Below are 23,379 nucleotides of genomic sequence, written 5' to 3'. Positions count from 1 at the left end.
AATATGAGTTGCTGTTCCTGCAACCTTAGGGTGGCATCGTTGTGGCAGTGCAGGAGGCCCAGGATGGACATGTCGTCTGAGGAATGGGAGGGGGATTTGAAATGGTTCGCGACTGGGAGGTGCAGTTGTTTAGTGCGAACCGAGCGTAGGTGTTCTGCAAAGTTGTCCCCAAGCCTCCACTTGGTTTCCCCGATGTAGAGGAGGCCACAACAGGAACAGCGGATGCAGTATACCACATTAGCAGATGTGCAGGTGAACATCTGCTTGATGTGGAAAGTCTTCTTGGGGCCTGGGATGGGGGTGAGGGGGGAGGTGTAGGGGCAGGTATAGCACTTCCTGCGGTTGCAGGGAAAAGTGCCGGGAGTGTGGAGCGGACAAGGGAGTCATGGAGAGAGTGGACCCTCCGGAATGCAGATAAGGGTGGGGAGGGAAAAATGTCTTTGGTGGTGGGGTCGGATTGCAGATGGCGGAAGTGTCGGAGGATGATGTGTTGGATCCGGAGGTTGGTGGGGTGGTACTTGAGGACAAGGGGGATTCTTTTTTGGTTGTTATTGCGGGGAGGGGGTGTGAGGGATGAGTTGTGCGAAATGCAGGAGACACGGTTGAGGGCGTTTTCGACCACTGAGGGGGGGGATGTTGCGGTCCTTGAAGAATGAGGATGTACGGGAGTGGAATGCCTCATCCTAGGAGCAGATGCGGTGGAGGCGAAGGAATTGGGAATAGTGGATGGCATTTTTGCAGGAAGGTGGGTGGGAGGAGGTGTATTCTAGGTAGCTGTGGGAGTCGGTGGGCTTGAAATGGATATCGGTTTCTAGGTGGTTGCCAGAGATGGAAACAGAGCGGTCCAGGAAGGAGAGAGAGGTATTAGAGATGGTCCAGGTGAACTTAAGGTTGGGGTGGAAGGTGTTGGTGAAGTGGATGAACTGTTCGAGCTCCTCGTGGGAGCACGAGGCGGCGCCGATACAGTCATCGATGTAACGGAGGAAGAGATGGGGTTTAGGGCCAGTGTAGCTACAGAAGAGGGAGTGTTCCATGTAACCTACAAAGAGGCAGGCGTAGCTTGGGCCCATGGGATGAATATGGAGAACTTAGTTTGCATTGTGCTGGTGCAGGTTACTGTAATTGGTGAGCAGTAGAAGCAATTTGAGGTGACTAAATTTAAAGTATTTTATGTAATTGTATTAATGCCTTTCTATGTCAAGTTTGTTGCCTTTTTGATGCCAGTATGTCTAATGGCAATTTTGCTGCCGAATGTAAACCTTGTACTATGTTAGGTATGGACTTGTTTTCTATTCAGTGGCACTTTATAAATTTTGGTGTATTTTTCCAGCCTGGAAGCTGAAGCTCCATGTTAACTCTGACTCGTTATAAATTGGATGTGGAGCAATGGCAGTGTTGTCTGTTAAAGCTCCCAGGCTCTTGTGGTAATTGATTTTCTCTTGGGATTAGAAAAAAATAGTTCAGTCTCTGAAACTGAAAAATTATGGCATCACTAATGTGGAAATATGAAAACTATTTCCACAGTTCCTAGACTGCGTACATGTGTTCTAAATTTAATCGGTACCAAATTCTGGATTAGTCAGAAAGAGGTTTATTGAAAATAGGTTGGTAGAAAATTTAGGTAACATTTTTTATAAGACCAATATGAAGCTTTTTATTCAGATTGTACAATTTAAAAAACTAATAAAAGATATCATGATGAGAGCAGAGGAAGAAGGAAAGAGAGTTTTTTAAAAAAAACCTCCGGCAATAAGAATGGGTGCCAGTTTTGAACATTTTAAGTGTTTTGCTAACTGCATATTTAACTGGAGAGCACAAGTGCACTCCCTTAACTTTCTCCTGCACGTTTGGTATTTGGAGATATGCTGGGAGTACACTAACACAAACGGAATTTAGGTCTGAGAAAGCTTACCATAAACGTGTGGGCATTTTCATGATGTAATTGTTACAATGCACATGTGAAAATGTACCGTTTTCTGCTCTGGGGTTTTTTTTTTACTTTACTGACTACATACTATAAGGAAGCTGCACTTCAGATGCACAATTCATTATCCTTCCTGTAACAATGTGTTCCTCCATTTCCAAGACTAGGAAAATAGTGAATAATGGATGATGTCTATGTAGGCAAGATGAAATTTAAATAGGTTGCTTAGCCATATGCATGTTATAATAGCACTAGAAAAGCAATCTGAAGTAAAAGTGAATCCAGCTCTGTATTATCCACTTTACTGCAGAGTTAAAAGTTAAATTTATATTCTATAATTTTTAATCTAAGAGAAATGATTGAAGGCAAAGAGGTCAGATGTTTCTCATTTTCCCTTTGCTGTTGTTAAAGGCACGTACAATTCAATTGGGAGCCTTCTTACTGCTGCATGAACATTTCCTCTAATTGATTTCCTTGTGAATTTGCCCAGCGTTTTAAGGGGTCCTATATGTTTATACCAGTGATTTATTATAATTGACTCATCATTCTGTGCACCCTGTATCTGTGAATGTTTGTTTGTTGAAACCTCTGTTACAGTATATAAAATATTTAAAAAACTCTCCATCTGAATTGTAGTAAATTCTGTTTTATTTATTTACAGAAGCTTTGAAAACAAATAATGAAAAATCAGTGTCAAGATTCCAAACTCTGAAGGAAAGTCCAAAGTGTGCTAAACTACCTCGCCCAGCTCATGTTTTCTCCTGATCAAGAAAATCTTTCTTCATCTACCAAAGCACCCATTAAATATGGAGAAATCATTGTGTTAGGGTAAGCATTTGCAAGTGTATTTAACGAAGAGATAAAAGGAATTACTGATTATTAAACATTTTGTCCCAAAACACTGATCCCTGCTCTTTTGGTGTACATTTAAACAATCTGTTATTTATAAAATACTCCTTTAGTAGTCCTCCTTTAAAATCGACCAAGCTTTTCATCTCTTAGTGACCACAGTATCTGCTCCTTTGACCTGACAGCTTTTTTATTAAAATGGCATCTCTATAAAGCATGGAGTACTTTTAAGTATTACAAATGGACGTTGTTGTTGGTTGAGATGATTTGATCTCATTTTGGCTTTGGAGAAACTCCATATGTTTACAGATTATTCTTTTTCTAATGTTGCATTCCACTTTTACTTGCAATTTCAATCTGGATGGATTTCCCAAAGTTCTGAAATATTTTTGTAGTCATACAGCATATAAGTAGGCCTCCGGCCCACCATGTTTATGCCAACCAGCAAACCAACTACACTCATCCCATTGACCCGCACTTAATCCATAGCCTGAGGCTGAAGGAGGGAATCTGATTGTGTGGTATACAAAATTGAGATGTATAGACAGAGAAGATCCTTTTCCCTGGTAGATGTGTCTAAGCCCAGAGGGGATGTGTTTAAGTTGAGGAGCAGGTGGTTTAGATTGGGATCATTTTGGATCTCTTTGCCCGTGATAAATTACTGCCAAATTCTGCATATTTCCTTGCTGTTAAATCTAAAGAGAAGCTGCATATTTTTAAAAAAAAAGTCTGTGAAGCTACTTAGTTTATGAAGTTACCAAAAAAAAGTCTAATTGAAATTATCACATTGAAGCCCTTTAAAAGGTTTCCCTTTAAAAGGCAATGCAGGTGCTTGTCCTTGTTACTTACTTTGTCTCTCTCCTGGGGTTAAATCATTAAACTTGGCACAAGTGATGAAGTGAGTAAGATTAATAGATGGTAATTCTTTGGCAGCCTTCCATTGTATGAGGTCTTTGGTTTTATACCTGGGAAGTTATCCAATGAATGTGGTTAATTGTTGGTTGTTGGTTTAACGAGTTTATGTTGATGGAATTAGTCCACTTCAGGATCTCTTGAGTTGTTGACCTTGTCCTGCTAAGAGATGCTGATGATATATCTGACGCCTTCACTGTCTCAAATGCATCGTCAACATCTCTTAGCAGGACAAGGGCAACAACTTGAGATCCTGAAGTGTACTAACTCCAGCAATATAAACTCGCTGTTAAACCAATGCAGTGAATGTGAAAACTATTCAGTCTTGTCTTTTGCCTATGGTCAGCTGTCAGCACTGTGGAAGAGTGGACTGAGCATGCAAATTTGCTGGACTTCTGTCTTCTCAGTCAGATTGTTGTTGTTGTTTCACAACTTGGACATCTACCACACTGCAAAAATTGTCCTGTTTTGATTTTTAGCATCAAGTGACATTGCTAGTGATTTTGGAGCAGACATGTGTGAAGTTCTCAATAATCTTCAACACCACATTACCAATGCTGATAGAAGCACCCTGGATCATGATGTTTGTCTTCCTGATGTTGATGGGTCAAACCAAACTCTTTCCAGGAGCAGGACAGTTGGTCCATTTGCTGTTCCAAGTGTTCTTCTGTATCAAATGTTCATACTGCTCATCATTGCCGAGCAGATCTTTGACAACAAGACACACCTTTGGTTTGGATCTCAGATGAGCATGGCTGAACAGCTTTCTTTCAGTTTTGGTTACAAGCAGGCACCCTCTACAAATGACCTAAGATCTGTGACAGCAACAAAGAGAAGAATATATGAGAGTTTCAATGCCAGAACACAACCCCATTGGACTCTACTATGAATGTCAAAAGTCCTGATGTTGCCTTATCCTAGGTTGACCTTCCCCATATGTTGCCATGGAAAAAGGAGGGCACATTGAGCAGCATCAGTGCGCAGCCAGTTCTCTTCCTTTTTAAGTTGATCATTTCTGCTTCCATAATGAATGCCTTGGTGAGAAGGATGGTGACTTTATTTGGGGTCTGTATGCTACTCCTACCAATGTCATTTTTCCCTTGTTGTTTTCTACCTCCACTGCCCAAATTGACTTTACAACACGTGAGCTTAGGTCACCTCTCTTACCTGTCCTCGTTTCAACTCTTATTGACAGTTCTACCCCACTATCTGTTTCTCTACTCCCATTTCTCTGAAAGGTCAAATATCCCTGCACTTTAAGTTTCCAGTTTTGGTGTCCTTGTAACAATACTTCCGTAATGATTGAGATTATATACATTTTCCTTGATTTGTGCCATCAGTTTGTCTACTTTACTACGAATGCTTTCTGCATTAAGATACAAAGCCTTGAAATTTGAAGAAGGGTCACTGGACCCAAAACACTAACTCTGATTTCTCTCCACAGATGCTGCCAGACCTGCTGTGTTTTTCCAGCAATTTCTGTTTTTGTTTCAGACCTCCAGCATCCTCAGTTCTTTTTTTTTTTGCCTTTAAATTTGTTCTGTTTTCGAAAACCCTTACACTTTTTAATAGTCCCTTGGTACAATATGACACATTTTTTTGCTGGAGATGATTATAATGTCTCATGTTTATCCACATGGTATTTAAGATTTGGCATTGGTTTGTTGATCTCTTCAAAATTATGCACTATTTGATCAGAGTAAGTTTATTTAATAACAGACTAAATAGGATAAGGTTTCACTTCTGAGCGGCTGGTGCTGTGCCTCTCAACCCCCATCTTGGCTTGCTCTTCTTCTTCCTCTCTCTCTTTTCCTTTGCTCGTCTTCAATTTTGGTAATCATAAGCTTGAAGAAGTAGGTTTTAAGAAGGCCCTGAAATGGAAAGAGGTGTAAAGCATTTTGCAAGTTAGCACTTTATCCTTTTCCATTTCTCCTTCATCACAGTGTTTTTTTCATGGTTGCCATCTTTTACTGTTACTTATAGTATCCTGATAACAGAGCATAGTGGGCCAGAGCTTTCCTGTGGTTTGAAACATTTTTGTAACTAAAGACTGGTGAAGATCCCTTGCTATGGTAACACGTGTAGCTTGAGTGTGATTGTAGATAATCAATGTCTTGGTTTCACTCCTGTCTGGAAAATGGTGACATGTAACCAAAAAGTATAATAGTTTTTCCATCTTGTCTCTTTCCATTTTCCTTATGCTTTTTGGGAATGTGAACTTGTCACTCAGTGGATTCCCATTTATATTTATTGATCTGAGGGACGTGGGGCAGTTCTCCTATGAAATGAAGACTTGATACAGGCAACTTCACTTGTTGCCACCTATTAACATTGATGTTTGATCCAATAACTAACTGAGTCACTTCTGTATTTTTGCAGTGCCATTGCTTTTATTTATATAATTAAGATTGTAGTTTATAGAATAAGTTAAATGCCTGATGTTCGTATGTGGCTCATGCAGATGTTAGGATGGAGATGATGTGTTTTATTACTTGGGACACGTGGGGGATGTGGATTGATTTGACTTCTGACCTTTGTTCCACCTTGTTCCAGACGTAAAATGTTTTGAAAGTATTTTCAGTTAAATAACTTGTCCAGTCATGATAAAAGATGCACTGTTCAGTTATGCCCATGCAATATATTGCTGGTATTACCTGGAATGGTTTAAATGTGAAACAAAAAAGTCAGATATGTGAAAGTTTGGCACTTGTAGAGTTAATATATCTAATGAAACTTGCCCTGAAAACAGGAGAGAGTTTAATTATTTACAGTAACCAGAGTTTGGGGTTTAGCTTGAATTGTAAATATTTAATTGCAGTGTTTTCAAGTGTTAGATTTCTCCTTCTGTCTTGTAAGGTACAATGGATCGCTCCCAAATGGAGACCGAGGACGAAGAAAAAGCAGATTTGCTTTATTTAAAAGACCAAAGCCAAATGGTGTGAAACCAAGTACAGTGCATGTTACCTGTACTCCTCAAGCAGAGAAGGTACTTCTTCAAACAAAGTTTCTAGTGATGAATACACTGGAACATTGTTTATCCTGAACCTTTTTAGGCTGCATGCACTACAAAGGCATAGTGAGTTAGAATAAAACCATTCACTCTTAGTGGGTGTGATTTCTTTGTATTTTATTTGGTGTTTGTTTTAGGGAGGAAAAAACTGGGGATGCAGGAGATTCACTGGACAGATGTTTCCAACTTGTACTAAAGAAATCAATGGCCTTAGGACATAAGATGAAACTTTATGCCACTGTTTAGGTTATTAATGCATTATGGAAAGAAGAAAGAATAATTTCTGCACAACTGGAGTCTTATTTCATACTAATTCCAATGCTGGATTTGAAGTACTCGTGCACCATTTTCAATGGTAGAAAGTTAATAGCAATTTTCCGACCTAGAACCAAGTCTCTCTTATCTATACACTTTCTATTGAAGAAAGAAAAACAAACTAGGGCCAGTAAAAAGAGATTGAGGTCAAAAATAATAAATATAATGTAGAAAGATCTAAATTTCACAAAGTTCATGTCTAGAAATTGAGTGGATTGTGGGGCCATTGTTTGGAGTCAGCTCTCCCTGGTTGGACATTACTGTGAGAAACCTTGTTTCCCAATTTGCACATTAGGTCAGAAAATGTGTTGTAAGCTTGATTTTTTTGTGTTTGTTTTTAAATTTGATTTGAATGCAAGTTTATAGGGTAACATCTGTCACTTGTTACAGGTCAGTGATCAGAGAATTCTTTTCAAGTTTAATTAATGATGCTGACTTGAAAACATAAAGATATGACTTTTTTGGCACGGTCCTCACTCTGATGCCACATAAATTAAATGTGGGTGGATTTCATAGGAGAAGAGTGATGTGCTTTTTATAAATACTACTCAAATCTTCAAGCTTTTCCTGCATCAGCAGTTTTTTCGGGGGCAAGGGGTGTGGAGGTGAGTGGTTGAAATGGTGCTGTAAATTAATTTTCTCCCCCTTTTCCTATGAGACTAGTGATGGATGCCCCGCTGGTTCAATAGGTACATGTTCAAATTTTTTGTGCAAATTCATGTTACAGACCTGTAACATTCCTGGTTTGTGCCCAGATTATGGAGTTCAAAGATCAGGCTCCAGCTTTCTTTTTTATTCATTTGTGGGACGTGGGTGTCTCTGGCTGGCCAGCATTTATTACCCGTCCCTATTTGCCTTTGAGAAGGTGGTGAGCTGACTTTTGAACTGCTGCAATCCACCTGCTGTGGGTTGACCCGCGATGCCCTTAGGGTGGGAATTCCAGGATTTTGACCCAGTGACCCTGAAGGAACGGCGATATATTTCCAAGTCAGGGTGGTGAGTGGCTTGGAAGGGAAGTTGCAGACGGTGGTGTTCCCATGTATCTGCTGCCCATGTCCTTCTAGATGGAAGTGGCTGAGCGTTTGGAAGGTGCTCTCTAAGGATCTGTGGTGAATCTTGGGCTGCGAAGGAGAAACAGTCCAGTTACCCTAGCTGAACCGTGTGAGAGGATGTCAGAGGGACAAATTCAAGATTGGCTGTGATGCCCTCCCATGATTAAATTGTTAATTAATAAGTAGATGCACTTAAAGTACTTATTTTCTCAGTGTCACCATTCTGTGTGCCATAGCAATGCCTGAAGCTTACGCTTGGGCAAGGAAGGAGTTGCTCACGATGCATCTCAGTTGTGTTGAAAACTCTGGCTCTTCATTGAAAGGTACAGGACTTTCACACCATTAAAAATAATTGGGAGCAAATGGAGTCCAATCATCAGGGCTCAACTCGGGACTGTTGTTTGGCACCAAAGTGTCTGTGCTTCCAGTTTCTCCACACAATCCCCCAGATGAGACGAAAACCGTTGTTAACATTTTGGAGTTTATGAGCGGAATGAGCACAATTACTAAGAAAAAGACTGATGATTAATGTAATGTATTGTTTGGCAGTTGTTGATGGACTGAAGATAGTGGCTGATAAAATTGCATTCCTGTTTCCATTTCTCCAATGAACCTGGTGGTTGTGCGTTTGTTGTAAATCTGTGGGATAGGATCATCCCAGTCTAACTGGAGTGGTTAGGTATTGTGAAAGCTTAAAAATCTGAGCTATCTTTAAAGGTTGCATGAAAGTGGTTCTATTTGCTGGGAATGTACTCCTTGAATTTCATCATTTTCCTTTTGTTTAATGTACTCTCTTTAATTTTTTAATAGGCGATAAATAACAAGGACCAACACAGTATTTCATATACACTGTCACGTGCTCAGACAGTGGTGGTAGAATATACACATGACAACAATACAGATATGTTCCAGGTAACTTGTGTTCTGTTTTATTAAGCATTAATGTTCTTATACAAGTGAAACAGTACAGTTATTTGAATGTGACTTTGGCCTACTTAAAATCCCATAGGTGATTATCTTTTATGTATTTTCATTTGAATCAGCTAGGCTGCAATATTTTTAATGTTTTAAAAATAGGATTTTAAAAGGCAGTACATAATTTAGATTAAAGGCACTGCATCTTCATGGCGCAGAATGAGCTGGTCTCTGGCATTTATAAGGTTACCAGATGTAATAAGTAGCTCATCATATCGTAGTAAAGGTGGTATTTTCTCTGCCGTGCGTCCAGGTGATGAGAATAAAAGTATTGATTACCAAGAAGTTTTAAGTTGTTTGTGAAATAAGCTCGTCTGATTATAAAAGACCTGCTTTTGATCAAAGACATTGAATGCTGTGAAGACAAGTGTATCTTGTTGAACTTGCTGTTCAACCATTTTTTTACTTTTATGTAAATTTATCTTGCAATAAATGTGATTTGATTTATATTTTAGCCTGAAATGTACAGTCAGTCAGCATTTGCTTTCCGTGCTATAGGGAGGTAAAGAGGATAATGTATTACAACTTAACTCGGAAGAGCGTGCCAATAATCGTGCTCCACTTTTCCACAAACAATCCTGAAATGACTCCCTCTCTGCTGGTCTGGGCACTTAAACTTTTAATGCTGCAGCCCAACCAATCAGAGGGTGGTCATCAAACTGAATTTCCTAAATTCAAAGGACTGCATCTAGAATTCTACTCCTACTGCTTCAGAAAGCAACAGTGTAGTTCACAGCTTAAAAATATGCAGCACTTGATTTTCAAGTTGCAAAACTGTCCTGGTATTTCAGTTATGTAGCAGTCCATCTTCCATTTCAGTTTATAGTCCCAAAAGAGAAAAACAGACTATGGTGTTTTATAAAATGGCTATCTTAATTATTAATTCTGTTGTTCAGTAAGTTATTTATTTGATGAATGGTGTAAAATTTTTAGCTCACTGATGACAATTTACTGCACTGTTCCTGTGAGCGCAGGTAGGAGTAGGGAGATTCATATTCATGGATTGTTGTTCGCTCCATTGCATGCTGCCAGTGAGGTTTGGTCTAGTTTGATGTTGATAAAAAGTAAATGGGAATGTACCACACTCACATGTGGCTACATTTATAAGTAATTGTAGTTGAAGTATATAGCATTGGGCTTTTAAAAAGCAAATTCAATGAAAGATTCCATAAAAGTTGTAACGCGAGAACGTTAAAAAGCTGGATTATGAGGCAACTAATAGGTTCATGTGTTGCAAAACAATGACTTGATCACAAAGTGTCATGTACTAAGAGCTTTCATTCACCAGAAAAATTCCAAATGGATTCAAATGTTGCATTCAGAAGACTGGTTATCTGCCTTTGAGATGTATACTTTCAAATGACTTTTCAATTAAAAGTAGTTGGAGTTCAGTGTGCAGAGAGTAAGTCATCAAATTGCAGTGCACACGTTCAGCTTGATGCATCTGGTGATGAGCATGCTCATCAACAATAAGATTCTTCTGACTTCTGTGTGTTTAAATACTTTCTAGTGAAATATTGGTTCAGTGGTGCTCCATTTCAACTGTGCAAAACCCAGTGTTCTGGATTGTTTGCCAAACACGCAATTCCATCATGGCCTGTGTCCTGGATCTTGGTTCCAAATCCTTCTTGAGTATAGTCTTGACATAGTTTTGTTTTGGTGTTTTGGAACAGACTGTGGCAGTGACCTTGCAGTGCCAAATATCATGTCAAAATTATCATGAGGAACTTCTAAGCTTCCCAAACTATCGCTCCCTAAATTCAAATTTGTTCTTTGAGGTGGCTGATCTCAGTTGGACTTTCTGAATAGGTTCTCCATCTTAGCAGGAAAACTGGGAATGGCCAGTTCAGATTCAGATTGGTGTTGCACTTCCATGGTGCAAGTGGGTTGGAGCCCACACTCTGCTTCGGTTATTTTATTCTGCTTTGGAAGAATAAGCATTTTAATCACAAAATAGAAAATGAGAATAGTTTGAAAACATATCGATAGAACCTTCTGTTGGGTACTCTGCACGCAATGTAACCTGTCATTTTTGTTTTCAGAAGTTGTGTCTTGCTGTATATTTTTGCTTAAGTTTTCATTCTTGTTTAATGTTGTTTAAAGGCTTTCTTTAAAAAAAATCAATGTATCTTCTGTATGAGCTTGTGCTTTACCTTAGTCTTTGTATGTACCTCCCCAATTCTCAAGTATCATTCCCCCACTCAAGCATGTAAGGGACACTGATGACTTAACTAAGTTTGAACCACACTACTCAGAATAAACTAGTGGCTTCCATCAGTTCAATACTTAATGCTAACAAGTTTGTGAAATAATAACAAGGACTGGTGATGGAGGTAATTGTATTTCACAAAATGTTTTGTCTGTTGTTGACTTTTATTAGATTGGCCGTTCAACCGAGAGCCCAATTGATTTTGTGGTGACGGATACTGTGCCAGGAAGTCAGAGTAATGCCGATACTCAGTCTGCTCAGAGCACCATATCCCGATTTGCCTGTCGTATTATATGTGAAAGGAATCTTCCCTACACTGCCAGGATATATGCAGCTGGTTTTGACTCATTTAAGAATATTTTCCTCGGAGTAAGTCAAATGCGAAGTAAGCTGTTGACTTTATTGTATTTGGTTTGAAGTGCTTTTGCCCAATGGAGGCTCGTTTTTGTTTTCTCCTCTTTCAGGAGAAGGCTGCCAAATGGAAAACTTCTGATGGTCAGATGGATGGTTTAACCACAAATGGTGTCCTCGTTATGCATCCAAGACTTGGTTTTACAGAAGATTCCAAGCCAGGAGTCTGGAGAGAAATATCTGTCTGTGGCAATGTTTTCACCCTGAGAGAAACTAGGTCGGCACAACAGCGAGGGAGAATGGTTAGTTACCCAGAAAAAGCGTATAAAAAGATATTGAGACATTAAGGAGGATATCTTGCATTGTGATGCTTTTTAACATAGAATCTTTGACTTAATTAAGTATTCAGTTAAAGAAGTAGCATTTTAAACTTGAATAATTCACAGTCAGGTTCTGCCTCTTGTTTGCCAACATACAACTGGCTGGGGAACCACAATTTCTTAATACGGAACATTTTCATTAGCCTAGATGCATTCTAACTTTAACTTTAGCTGTTTGCTGTTTTGAGTTTACAAACAGTATCTTTGTCTGAATGTGACATGACAAATTGCTTCTTCACAATACATTCTTCTGATTCACTTTTATTTTTATTTCCCAGGTTGAGAATGAAACCAATGTACTGCAAGATGGTTCTTTAATAGATCTGTGTGGAGCAACTCTACTTTGGCGCACTGCAGAGGGACTCTCTCACACTCCGACTGTTAAACATCTGGAAGCCCTTCGTCAGGAGATCAATGCAGCCAGGCCACAGTGTCCGGTTGGGTTTAATACACTGGCCTTCCCCAGTATGAAAAGGAAAGATGTAGATGAGAAACAACCATGGGTGTATCTTAACTGTGGACATGTACATGGCTTTCATAACTGGGGAAACAAGGATGAGAGAGATGGAAAAGAGAGGGAGTGCCCTATGTGCCGATCACTAGGCCCATATGTTCCACTGTGGTTGGGGAGCGAGGCTGGATTTTACGTTGATGCAGGACCTCCAACTCATGCGTTCAGCCCTTGTGGACATGTTTGCTCAGAAAAGACTACCACTTACTGGTCCCAAATCCCTCTTCCTCATGGCACCCACACTTTCCATGCAGCTTGTCCTTTCTGCTCCACACAACTCACTGGGGAACAAGGATACGTTAGACTTATTTTCCAGGGACCTCTTGACTAAGGACACCACTTTATTAACTGCAGGGGAAAACAGATCGTAGAAAGACGTTTGATATCTTTGAGAATTATAAGCTAGTTTTCTATACTGAATTCCATGGGTTTTGGATTTTGTCTGTTCTGGAACATAACCTGACTTGTGTAGTCCTTCTTGAGGAAAGAAACCTCGTTGTTTTCATTGATGTTGTCTACAGAACTGCTTTTGATATGTCTGCATTTCTTAAACACAAGTATTTTGAAATACAGAAACTTCTTGCCCAAATATTTAAAATAAACAAACCACTGTTATGTTGGTCCCTCTTCACAAATACAGTACCAATTATAAAATTTGAAGATTGTGTTGTTTTAATAAAATGTGGACTCATTTTTAGCTGATTCAACCTAATTTGTAATGGGCTGAATAAATCTAATGCAACTTGATGAGATAGTCTTTTGGTCATAAAAGCTGCAGTATGATCCAGTAAAATATACCTTGTTTCAACAACATTTGTGTAAAGAATTTAATCCTAAAATTTAGGAACAAAAGGTTTGATTTATTACTTTGCGCTATCATTATAAGATACTGCGATACACTTGTAGTATCTGTGTAAGAGGAGCCAGTGATCTTTTTATCTTGGGCAGAATAATTACCTCTAGCTTCCAAAGGAATATCAGCAGTTAACTACAGGTAACATTAACAGATCTTTGATCTGTTGATTACAGTTGAGACCCAAGGTAGATGCAACTTCACAAAGCCTCATGTGTTTTATTCAGTAGCAACAGGCTGGGGGTAAGAATTCATATGAATTGGGCACACCAAATATTTTGCAGCTATTTACTACAAAGTAATGACATGCCACTGTAATGTAATTGCATAAAGCTAACTCTGTGCAACTGTCTGCATTTAACATCCCAATAATGGCCAGTGCATGCCATTGTGCCAAAATAACATTTGACATGCTCTCATAGTGATAAAGGTGCACCACCTTGAATATCATTAATTGTTTACACAAGCTCACCTGCTAAACAACTTCCCAGCTGTAACTGAGGATGCGTGAAGTTGGCCTATTTTACTGTATTGCAGCTTTCAAGTTCTGTAGGGTCTTTTGTACTAAATTATTGCCTGAAATGTATGTAGCTTTAGGTGTTTGTAGGGGATGCTTAGCATATGTGGAATGCTAACTTATAAAGTCTTGATTTTGTGGAGTCATATTATCTTGGGATGTGCAAAACTGCTCTCTGATTCTGGTCAACTAACTTGTACCCTGAGTAATAATTAACTTTGTCCCTTTAACTTGGTATAATTGCTACCCTTAATTTAGTTTGCTGTATAGAATAAACCTTCTCATTACAAATCAAATTTTAGAAGAAAAGAAATGCTGCATATTGGTGTTAACAAAATCCTTTTGTTACCATAGATGAGTCAAACAGTCTCTCAAATTTGAGCTGATTTACTTGACTAGTATTTTTTTTATTTTGTGTTCTCTACCTGTTTCTGATTCCCTTACTTATTTTCTCACCCTCTCAATTTACACCCACTGCAGAAAAAGGAACAAATATGTAAATGTGGCCACTACATGACCCGTTAATTGTAATACAACATTTCCTAGCTCTGATGATTAATACTGACAGTAGTACATTAATCTGTCTCAGGGTTTAAGATGTGGATTCAGCACTCATTCATGAATTCTGTTTGAGCAGAAATTTGGTAAGTGATTCTTTGTTGCACAAATATATGGATTTTAAAAAAATCTCAATTGCAGTCATGTTTATTTGTTGCTGTTGGCATATTCAACTTTAACAGTTCTATTAAGGAAATAAATCTGGTTTTTGGAAGCTTCTGCTTTTTTGTCAAAGTTCAACAAGATGGTGTTCTCTTATATTTCAATTGGGCCAGTCTGCCAAGGGCATTAATGGTGTGGCAGCCATCAACATGTAAGGCCAAAATGCACTGCTTAATTCACTCTTCTTTTGATATAGCATTCATTGAACAGAGGAAGTTGTGTGTTACTGAGAAAGGAGGGTGGTAATCTATAGAACTAGCTGCACCTGAAACTGAACTTGTGACTTGTGACATCAAGTGCAAAACATTTGATGTGATCATAACCAGTTAGAGGCAGGGATTAGCCCTGAATAATCAAGGGTTTTAGAAATGTGGTCAGTAAATGTATTGGTATAATAAGGTAATGGTCTGTGCTTGTTGGCTCTTGGGTAACTCTTTGAAAGAGCTTGTGGAATATAGTTTCTTTTAGCACCTTAGAACCATAAAGTATGTGGAAACTTCCACTTCCTGCACTCTTCCAACAAATTAGAGGAAATATTAAAGAATTGGACAAGTGATGTTCTAAATATTGCATTGTCTTTCACTCTTTGAAGTGTAAACTGAAGATTTCTAAACCAGCAATTGATGGGAGAACATTACTGAAATGAAATGTGGGTGTTTTATTTGCCATTCAGCTTGATAAAATCAGACTTTGGTAGATTTATACCTGTCTGTGAATTTGGTGGGATGGGTTGGGATTTGATATCTTGCTAGTTATTCTGTTGTCAGTTCTTTTTTAAAGTTCCCAGCTGGCCATCAAAGTCTTTGTTTTGCCAAATCCTCCTCATTTTGTTATTTTTCAGACTGTTCAGCAGAATCCTTCTCTCTTCCCACAGCTTCACACTTCAAGCATGAGAGGCAGTAATTTACATGTATTTCCTTAATCTGTAATGTACTGTTTTGCCCGTGGTATGGTCTTCATATTGACAGACCAAAGGTCTAATTAGTGCTTTTGTTTTGATTTTGACCTCCATGTGGCTGGCTGTTTGAACTCCTTGCCTACACTCCATTTCGCCCTGACCTGCCATCTTTGACCAATTGCACAGTTTCAATCAAGATTATAACGTACTGCAGAAATAGTGCTTCATTTTATTCCTATGTGTTTGCAAATCTTGGGACTGATTATCAACTTTACCAAATCAAGATTCTCACCATTTTATGTAAACAGTGTTGTCCAATAGCCACATGTGGATAATTGGAAAGGTGTGCCCATGTGTATTTCAACCTATGTGTATGGTGATAAAATTGCAAGAGAACAGTCAAAGTGCTCATGTTTTCTTACAGCGTGCGCTTCAGTACTTCCAGGTGCTGCTTACTGGTTATCTGCTGAAATAGTATGTAACCGATTGAAAATGTTGGACTTCAATACTGTTGAAACCAGCACAAGTGCAGCAATTGGATCATTCCTTGTCCATTCACTCTACACAAATAGCAGCTCCTGAAAGGCACATCCTGACAATTGAGTCTGGATGAAGAGCAGGGAGAGTCTGCTGAATTTCCTGTCTATCAACATGCTCTGCAACCATGAGCAGTCAAAAGCAGTCCAAATTTTGGCTTCAAAGAAAAGCCGTGAAGGGGCTTTACGATATGCTGCGATAAATACATGTATACCAAAGTTTGGAATTCAGATGCTTTTGTAGTGAATGGTGAAAGGCATCTGTTCAGAAAACATGTTTAGCTCTACTTTGTGTATAGTATCTTCTAATCAATGCACGTGGTGAAATAGTACCACTGTTGCAGAAGCGGTGCATCTGGCCAGTCAGCAGTTTCCAGTGTTTCTGCTTTTCTGCTGAGGCCACAAGACTCCACTTTTACGATTTGTAGTTCTAAAACACTACTGCATGTAGACCAGCAATGTACACACGATCTGATCAGACCAGTGGTGAAACTGATTTCTATTTTGTTGCTGGTCGTCATGGTTTCCAGTGTGCTTCAGTTTAAGAGAAATGGCTCCAGCGTGCAGCGATCCTTGTTTTCTCTTACAACTACATTCAACTTAAGTTCTGAGGAAGGGTAACCGGACCTGAAACGTTAACTCTGACTGTTCTTCACAGATGCTGCCAGACCTGCTAAGCTTTTCCAGCAACTTTTGTTTTTTTTCAACACGAGATATTGAGTCAGATGTTCAGCTCATGTTAACAGTAGGCTTTATGGAATTTCTTAGAGGAATATGTCAAAAATCACATGACACCAGGTTATAGTCCAACAGGTTTATTTGAAATCACAATCTTTGGGAGCACAGCCCCTTCGTCAGGTGCAGTGAGAGGACAGCACTTCCAAATTAAAGGAGGAAAAAGAGGTAGAGAGGTGTAGGAAGGGAATTCCAGAGTTTGAGGCCCTGCAACTGAAGGTGTGACCACCACCCATGGAGGGTTGAGGACAGACAAAGCAGCCAGAATTAGTGCAGCACCCATTTGGAGGGATGTGGAATTGAGGGGGTTTTAAAATAGGGATCTATGAGGCCTTAAAGTGATTTGAAAGCAGGGCTGAGTATTGCACAAATCAAGCAGCTGCCATAGGCCAGCGAGCACAGGGATGATAGTGGAGCAGTGGGCAGCTGAGTGTTGATGACTCGTATTTGTGGAGAATAGAATTTGTGAAGACCAACCAGAAGTGCAGTGGAATCTATAAGTCTGAAGATAACAAACATGAATAACAGTTGTGATTAGAAATTTCTGGTTTGTAGCACAAGACTCATGCATTTGTTTTCACTAAGAGATATTCTTAATGCTAAAACTTTCTGGGGTTTTGTACATGTCTGGACCCAATTCAGTACCTTGCACACAATGATGTGGAGTTAAATACTAATGCAAATAGACATTTGGACAGTTTGCATGGATGCCAATTTAAAGGTAAAACCAACATTTCAACTTACGAGATGAAAGTGCTGATGAGATGGCAAGCGAACTCTAATTGGTGGAGGTGTTGCTATGGAGAAGCACCAGTTATTTTGTTGGGCATTGACTGTGGTCAAGGCATTCTGAGCAATGCATCAACTAATTCCTGTCACCTATGTTGTTTGTTTGAAACAGATGCAGTGTGTGGAGATGTTCTTTCTGTCTGCGAATAACAGAGCCCTGTATATTACTGTATGGGGTTTCCAATACACACACTGCACCATATTGCAAGCTTGACTGACAATCCCGAATTAGTTGTCAACGTAATTCTTCACACATTTAGGAATATCTAGCAAATGTTGTCCAAATGTGGAATCGAATCTAATGTTGGACACTTGCAAGTTGTGCAAACGCAAGCTGATTGGGTACAGTTAGTATCTTGGTTGTTGCAAACAACGGAAAGCATTCTGTTTGAAATGACCCACTAGTCTTTGGGACTTTTCTTTTTATGCGGATAAAAAAATTATTCACAACAAGAATTGACTATTTGAAACATAGAAAACCTGAAACTAGGGTTGCAAGGTTACAGAGCTCAGTGGAATTTGGAGTAATCAGATCTTTCATGATCTTGTTGAATGGCAAAGCAGCCTTCAGTGACCTCCTCCCACTTATACATATGTTTATTTAAAAATCTATCAACAGGCCTTGCGTTATTTTTTTAAAAAATGAAATCTGTATACTATGGTGAATACTGTTGAAGATGAATACAGTTTTCAAGGCTTCAGGGAAAAGGCAGGACGATGGTATGAGATAAATTGTTCAATAATAAACAAAAATAGAAATTGCTGGAAAAGTCCAGCAGATCCGGCAGTGGAACCCAGTTCTGAGGGTCACTGGACCTGATTTCTCGCCACAGACGCTGCCAGCAATTTCTGTTTTTGTTTCTGATTTACAGCATCCACAGTTCTTTTGGTTTTTATTTGCTCAACTATAAGGCTGACATAGACATGATGGGCTGAATGGTCTCCTGTGTTTTGGTCATTCTGTGATTCTATAAATCCAAATTTGCACAGTTTGAGCTGCAGACAGTTTTCTCCAATGTGGAGATTTCTACATATGAGACCATGCATTTTAGTTTATAATTCCAAAAAAACAAAAAGTAAGTTGGGCTGCTATAACTGGAATAGCAAGAAAGTTTTGCAACTTGAAGATTGTGTTGTCTTTTATTGAGCTGTGCAATATAATGTTTTTTTGGAAGCAATAAGGGGGAGACCTTGAGACTGAACAGCACTGAGAATCTTGAGTCAAGGAAATTCTGCTTGACGACAGCCCTCCAATGTTGTTCTTGGAGCTTAAGACTGAAAGACACATCCAGAGCCTGCAGACAGAAAGTCTCCATATCTCTCTAAACTAGCAAAGCTTAAAAGGTCTTTTCTTGTATGAATTCTAAATTCACTTGAATTGGAACACAACCATCACCGTACAGACAACAGCATCTTTGTGATCTGGACTTCTGAGCTTCAGAAATTTTTTTTGCCCTGTTTACGTTCTTGTTCCACCCACGTGTGTTACGCTATTTGTCTGGTGTCTGTCTTAATGTGTATGTTTTTGTGTGGTGGGAGGTGGAAGTGGTTGAAGTTACATAAATTTTCTTGTTAAAGTAACACCACAGCGCTACCAACCCATAAGGCTGCTCTCTCAATAGAGAGAGATGACTGGTGGTGTTTAAACCTGAGAGTCAGGTGAGGGGAGAGGTTGAAAATGAGAGTCCTTCATGGCAACATCAGCCAGTGCAGGAATTGAACCCATTCTGGTGGCATCACTTTGCATCACAAACCAGCCATCCAGCCATCTGAAGTAAGTGACTCCCTGACCCACTTCCCCCTTAAAGTATGTTGTAACAATTGCTTTTGTTCTGAGTAGCAGTCAGTCTGGCAAATTGGCCATCTGGTGGTTTCATTGTGATTTTATACATGCAAACTGTGTGAATCAGCTTGTGAAACGGTGGGGACAATTATCGGTATACACTTTCCAGTTAGGTCATGATGTTATGGTTGGCCAATGATACTGGTTTGTTTGGGGATAATATTATGTATTTTTACTGGAGTTGACTGCATTTGAAGAAATGTTAAATTAAAAAGATCGTAGTTCATCCTGAATGCTTCTCCAACTTTTATAAATATTTAAAAACTCCAAACTGATCCATTGACACTGAAGTAAATGGGTAGTAAAAGTGCTACTTTGATGTAGCTGACATTAAGTGACATTGCAATTAGAGGATGACTTGACTGAAGAAAGAGAGAGAGAAACTAATCGAGAAAAATAGAGAAAGCACAGGAGAGTTTCTGAAAGAACGGGAGAAGCAGAGAAAGTACAGATAAAAATGTTATGAGACTGAAAAAGGGAGGGGGTGCGAGTGACAAAAATTTGTGGAGGCAAGTAGCTGGAATTCTTTCAAAACAAAACTAATGAGTGCACGAGTGAAAAGGGAATAGAGGGTGAGCTGAAAGCTGGATACAAGCTGGATAGAATGGGATGAGACTGAGGTGGAATGTATGTCCTATCACTGATGAGTGGGGCTAAATGATTCATTTCTGAGCTGTATCTTCTATGTAAAAGGAAAGGTTGACTGGAAAATTATTTTGATGATATATGCAAGGATTCGGAGAGAGTGAGTGCTATTATGCTGTCAACACACAAGAATATGGAAGCAGAAACTCTAAAGTTGTAGTGCTAACAACATTTGGAGTTTTGTGTGCAAACATTAATGAAGTTTTTCATATCTTTATGACCCTGATTTGATATATGACTTGTTTGTCAGATACAGTAATGTGGCTGAATTCTTGTATTGCTTAAGTCATGTTTAGGCTTCTGTGAAACTGCAATAATATTCCAGAACTATACACAAACCCTGGCAGCTTTATTCTTCAAAATCCAGAACTGAAGACGAGACGTTTAAACTTGAATGTCAAATGCTGATTGGTGTTTCCTAAACAGGCATTTTTCTTTTTGCATAATACATTACATGATGGATATTAATTTGATATCTTTAGAAATGACTTGCCATGAGCCAGTTACTCAATTTTCAGTAACAATTGCATTGCCACATGTTTATCAGCTTGCTCTTATGAAGGATTATCAAATTAGTGTCTGTGGAATTAGCTATACACAATAGAATGGGACAGCTTTCTGAAAGTTTATTCTCATGCCCATGAAACCTGATAAGCAGGCAGAAATAGTTTATGGAGTTTGTGTAACTGATTGGATTCCTGCAGGAATCCAATGCACCATAGAGTACTCTGAGTGGGTGCAGTCAGGAACCAGCTGTTTCTCAACTGGAACATTCATACTATATTCAGCTAATTTGTATTCTCAGGCAAAGGGCTACACAGGTTTGTGCCCAGTTTCCTGATTGTAGCTGTGTTGCACTCACACTGCACTGGTCCTCAGTATCCTCCCAGTTCCACCCAGCTCATTAAATGGCTTTTATATAAGACTATCCCATCACCAACTGGCTCAAGGAGCTTGATATAAACTTGGGCATAAGTTCAGAGCAGGAATCTAGCCCGAATCATACAATGCTCAAAGCTCTCTCAGAACAAAGTGTGAGCATCTTGCAACAAAATCCACTGGTTGATCCATTCATGACAAGCCCTCTCACTGAGATCATCCACGGCCCAAAACAGCTTCATGGTGATGATGTCAGTGGAGACAAAATGCTGCTAAGAATGGTGACCTGGTTCCAACCTGGAGGGGTGGCACCTGGGTACCTGATGGCAGAGTTGGCACTCTAACTGCGGCGGTGTGCAGGGACTCAGGCACCTGAGAGTTTGTAGACTAAGGGACGGACTTTGTGGCTGTGTTTTTCTGGTGATGCGGACTCATGGTGGAGGCGGGGGAGTGATCTGGACGTTTCCTTTTCTTTTGGCTGTTTCTTTTATTTCTGCTTCTGTTTTTAATCCTGTCTTTTGCATACTGAGATGGCACCGGAGAATGGTGACTTGTACACTTTTCACTGTTCCCTGTATTTCTGCACTCGTGCACATGACTAAATCTAAATCTAAATTCATTAACATTTGTTGCTTGCTAAACAGTTTTGCACAATAACTAGGAGTTGTTGTGGAACCCCAAGAGATAAATGGGGTTGAGAAAGTGGAGGATGGTGTCTTAGAGCAATAATGTGAGCTGCCAAATATGGGAGACAGGAAATTGAGGACATTCCTCAAAACTATCCATCAGATAAGGACCAACTCTCCATCTTTCCATGTACCAGTTCTTACAAACATTATTCCAATATCCTGAGTTCTGAGGAAGGGTCACCGGACCCGAAACGTTAACTCTGTTTTCTCCTTCACAGATGCTGCCAGACCTGCTGAGCTTTTCCAGCAACTTGCGTTTTTATTCCAATATCCTACTTTGGAGTCAACTTCACAGGTGTCTCTGCGCCAATGTGAGGATTATAAAGAGCAACAGAAACTGAAAAAAAAAGTCCTCATTGTTCAAAAATATACATATTGATTTCACAAATTGATCCATTTATGATCAGTAACAACTCAGACTTCTGCAAAACCCCTAATGTCTGGCTTATGAATCTCAACCCACACTGCTGCTGGTTTCCCACTAAATACACTCTAGGAGGTGCAGGGTCTAATGAAGGCATCTGAGGTAACCCTGGTGTCTGATGTCAAGGAGCTCAATCTGCTGAAGATCTGGTGGTAAACATCTGCATCTGAACTTTGGCTGGAGCAGTTTGGTCCTGCTGGTTGTCTGGTTTCATGGACACGCTGGTAAGTAAACCATATAAAGAAAAGATAACTGTTGCTTCCTCAATCAAACCAAACCCATTCCTATTGACGTGAGGGTCAACACAGTAATGCCTCGACAAGTGATCATTTGATACAGGCAGACTGCATGGTCTTATTGCCATTTGCAAAGAGAGTTCACTAGTTGGAAGTGTCAACTCCAACTCCAGTCAAATCCATATTCCCATTGACCATAACTTTTCACTCCTTTATTAGTCAAAAATATATCTATATCTACACCATAGAAAATACTCTGACCTATCCTCCATTGTTTTGTTGGGAAGAGTGTTCCAAACACTCATGACCCTTAGAGAGAAGAAGTTCTCTTCAGTTCAGTGATAAATGTATTTTTAAACTGTATCCTCCACTTCTAACCTCCAGATCAGCTATGATCTCATTGAATGGTGGAATGGGCTTGAGGGGCTGAATGGCCCACTCCTGTTTCAATGCCTCTCCTATGAGGTAAATATTTCCTTAGCATCCAACCTGTCAAGTTCCCTCAGCATCTCATACGATTCAATGAAATCACCTCTCGTTCTTCTAAACTTAAATGGATAACAGGCCCAGTCTATCCAAACTTTCCTCATAAGCTCATCTCCGCAAACTCCTAACTCAGAGATTTTTCAAATGGACCTTCTCTGAACAGCTTCTAATGTTTATACATATTTTCCTAAACAAGGCAACCAAAACTGTTAATTGTCTTCCAGATGTGCTATGTAACAGTAGTAAAATATGCCTACTTTTAAATTCCATTGCCCTGGCAATAAGCATGAGGAAATGGCACTCCTGTGCAGAATTCCCTCAGTAATTCAGTGTGTAGCTTTTGTAGTTGAGTCGTAAGACCATAAGATTTAGGACCAGAAGATGGCCATTCAGCCCACTGTGTTTGCTGTACATCTCAACAAGATGAGCTTCAACTCCAGTTTCCTGCTTTTTCTCTGTAAGCCTAGATTCCCTTTCTGCTTAAAAATCTGTCTCAGCCTTGAATATACTCAATGACCCAGCCTCAACAGCCTTCTGTGGGAAAGAATTACCATAAGACCACAAGATATCGGAGCAGAATTTGGCCATTTGGTCCATTGAGTCTGCTCCAACATTTGATCATGGCTGATATGTTTCTCAAC

The 23,379-nt window shown here is 39.5% G+C and overlaps 1 protein-coding gene across 3 annotated transcripts in view; it reads left to right on the top strand.

Annotated features, from left to right (window-relative positions):
• Positions 1-14,154, top strand: part of LOC109918260 (E3 ubiquitin-protein ligase pellino homolog 1) — a 50,463-nt gene extending 36,309 nt beyond the window's left edge. For 2 of the 3 annotated variants that reach the window (XM_048601024.1, XM_048601025.1), the window contains exons 2-7: positions 2,586-2,752; positions 6,542-6,671; positions 8,873-8,974; positions 11,418-11,615; positions 11,711-11,899; positions 12,256-14,154. In XM_048601024.1, the coding sequence (XP_048456981.1) occupies positions 2,676-2,752; positions 6,542-6,671; positions 8,873-8,974; positions 11,418-11,615; positions 11,711-11,899; positions 12,256-12,819 (1,260 nt within the window). In that variant the 5' untranslated portion in view covers positions 2,586-2,675 and the 3' untranslated portion in view covers positions 12,820-14,154. The remainder of the gene's footprint in view (positions 1-2,585; positions 2,753-6,541; positions 6,672-8,872; positions 8,975-11,417; positions 11,616-11,710; positions 11,900-12,255) is intronic. The other variant, XM_048601026.1, reaches the window with a different exon arrangement.
• Positions 14,155-23,379: the final 9,225 nt, after the last annotated feature.

This window comes from Rhincodon typus, chromosome 9, assembly GCF_021869965.1.
Source record: "Rhincodon typus isolate 14 chromosome 9, sRhiTyp1.1, whole genome shotgun sequence".
NCBI lineage: Eukaryota > Metazoa > Chordata > Chondrichthyes > Orectolobiformes > Rhincodontidae > Rhincodon > Rhincodon typus.
This window is presented reverse-complemented; position numbering and strand designations above follow the sequence as displayed.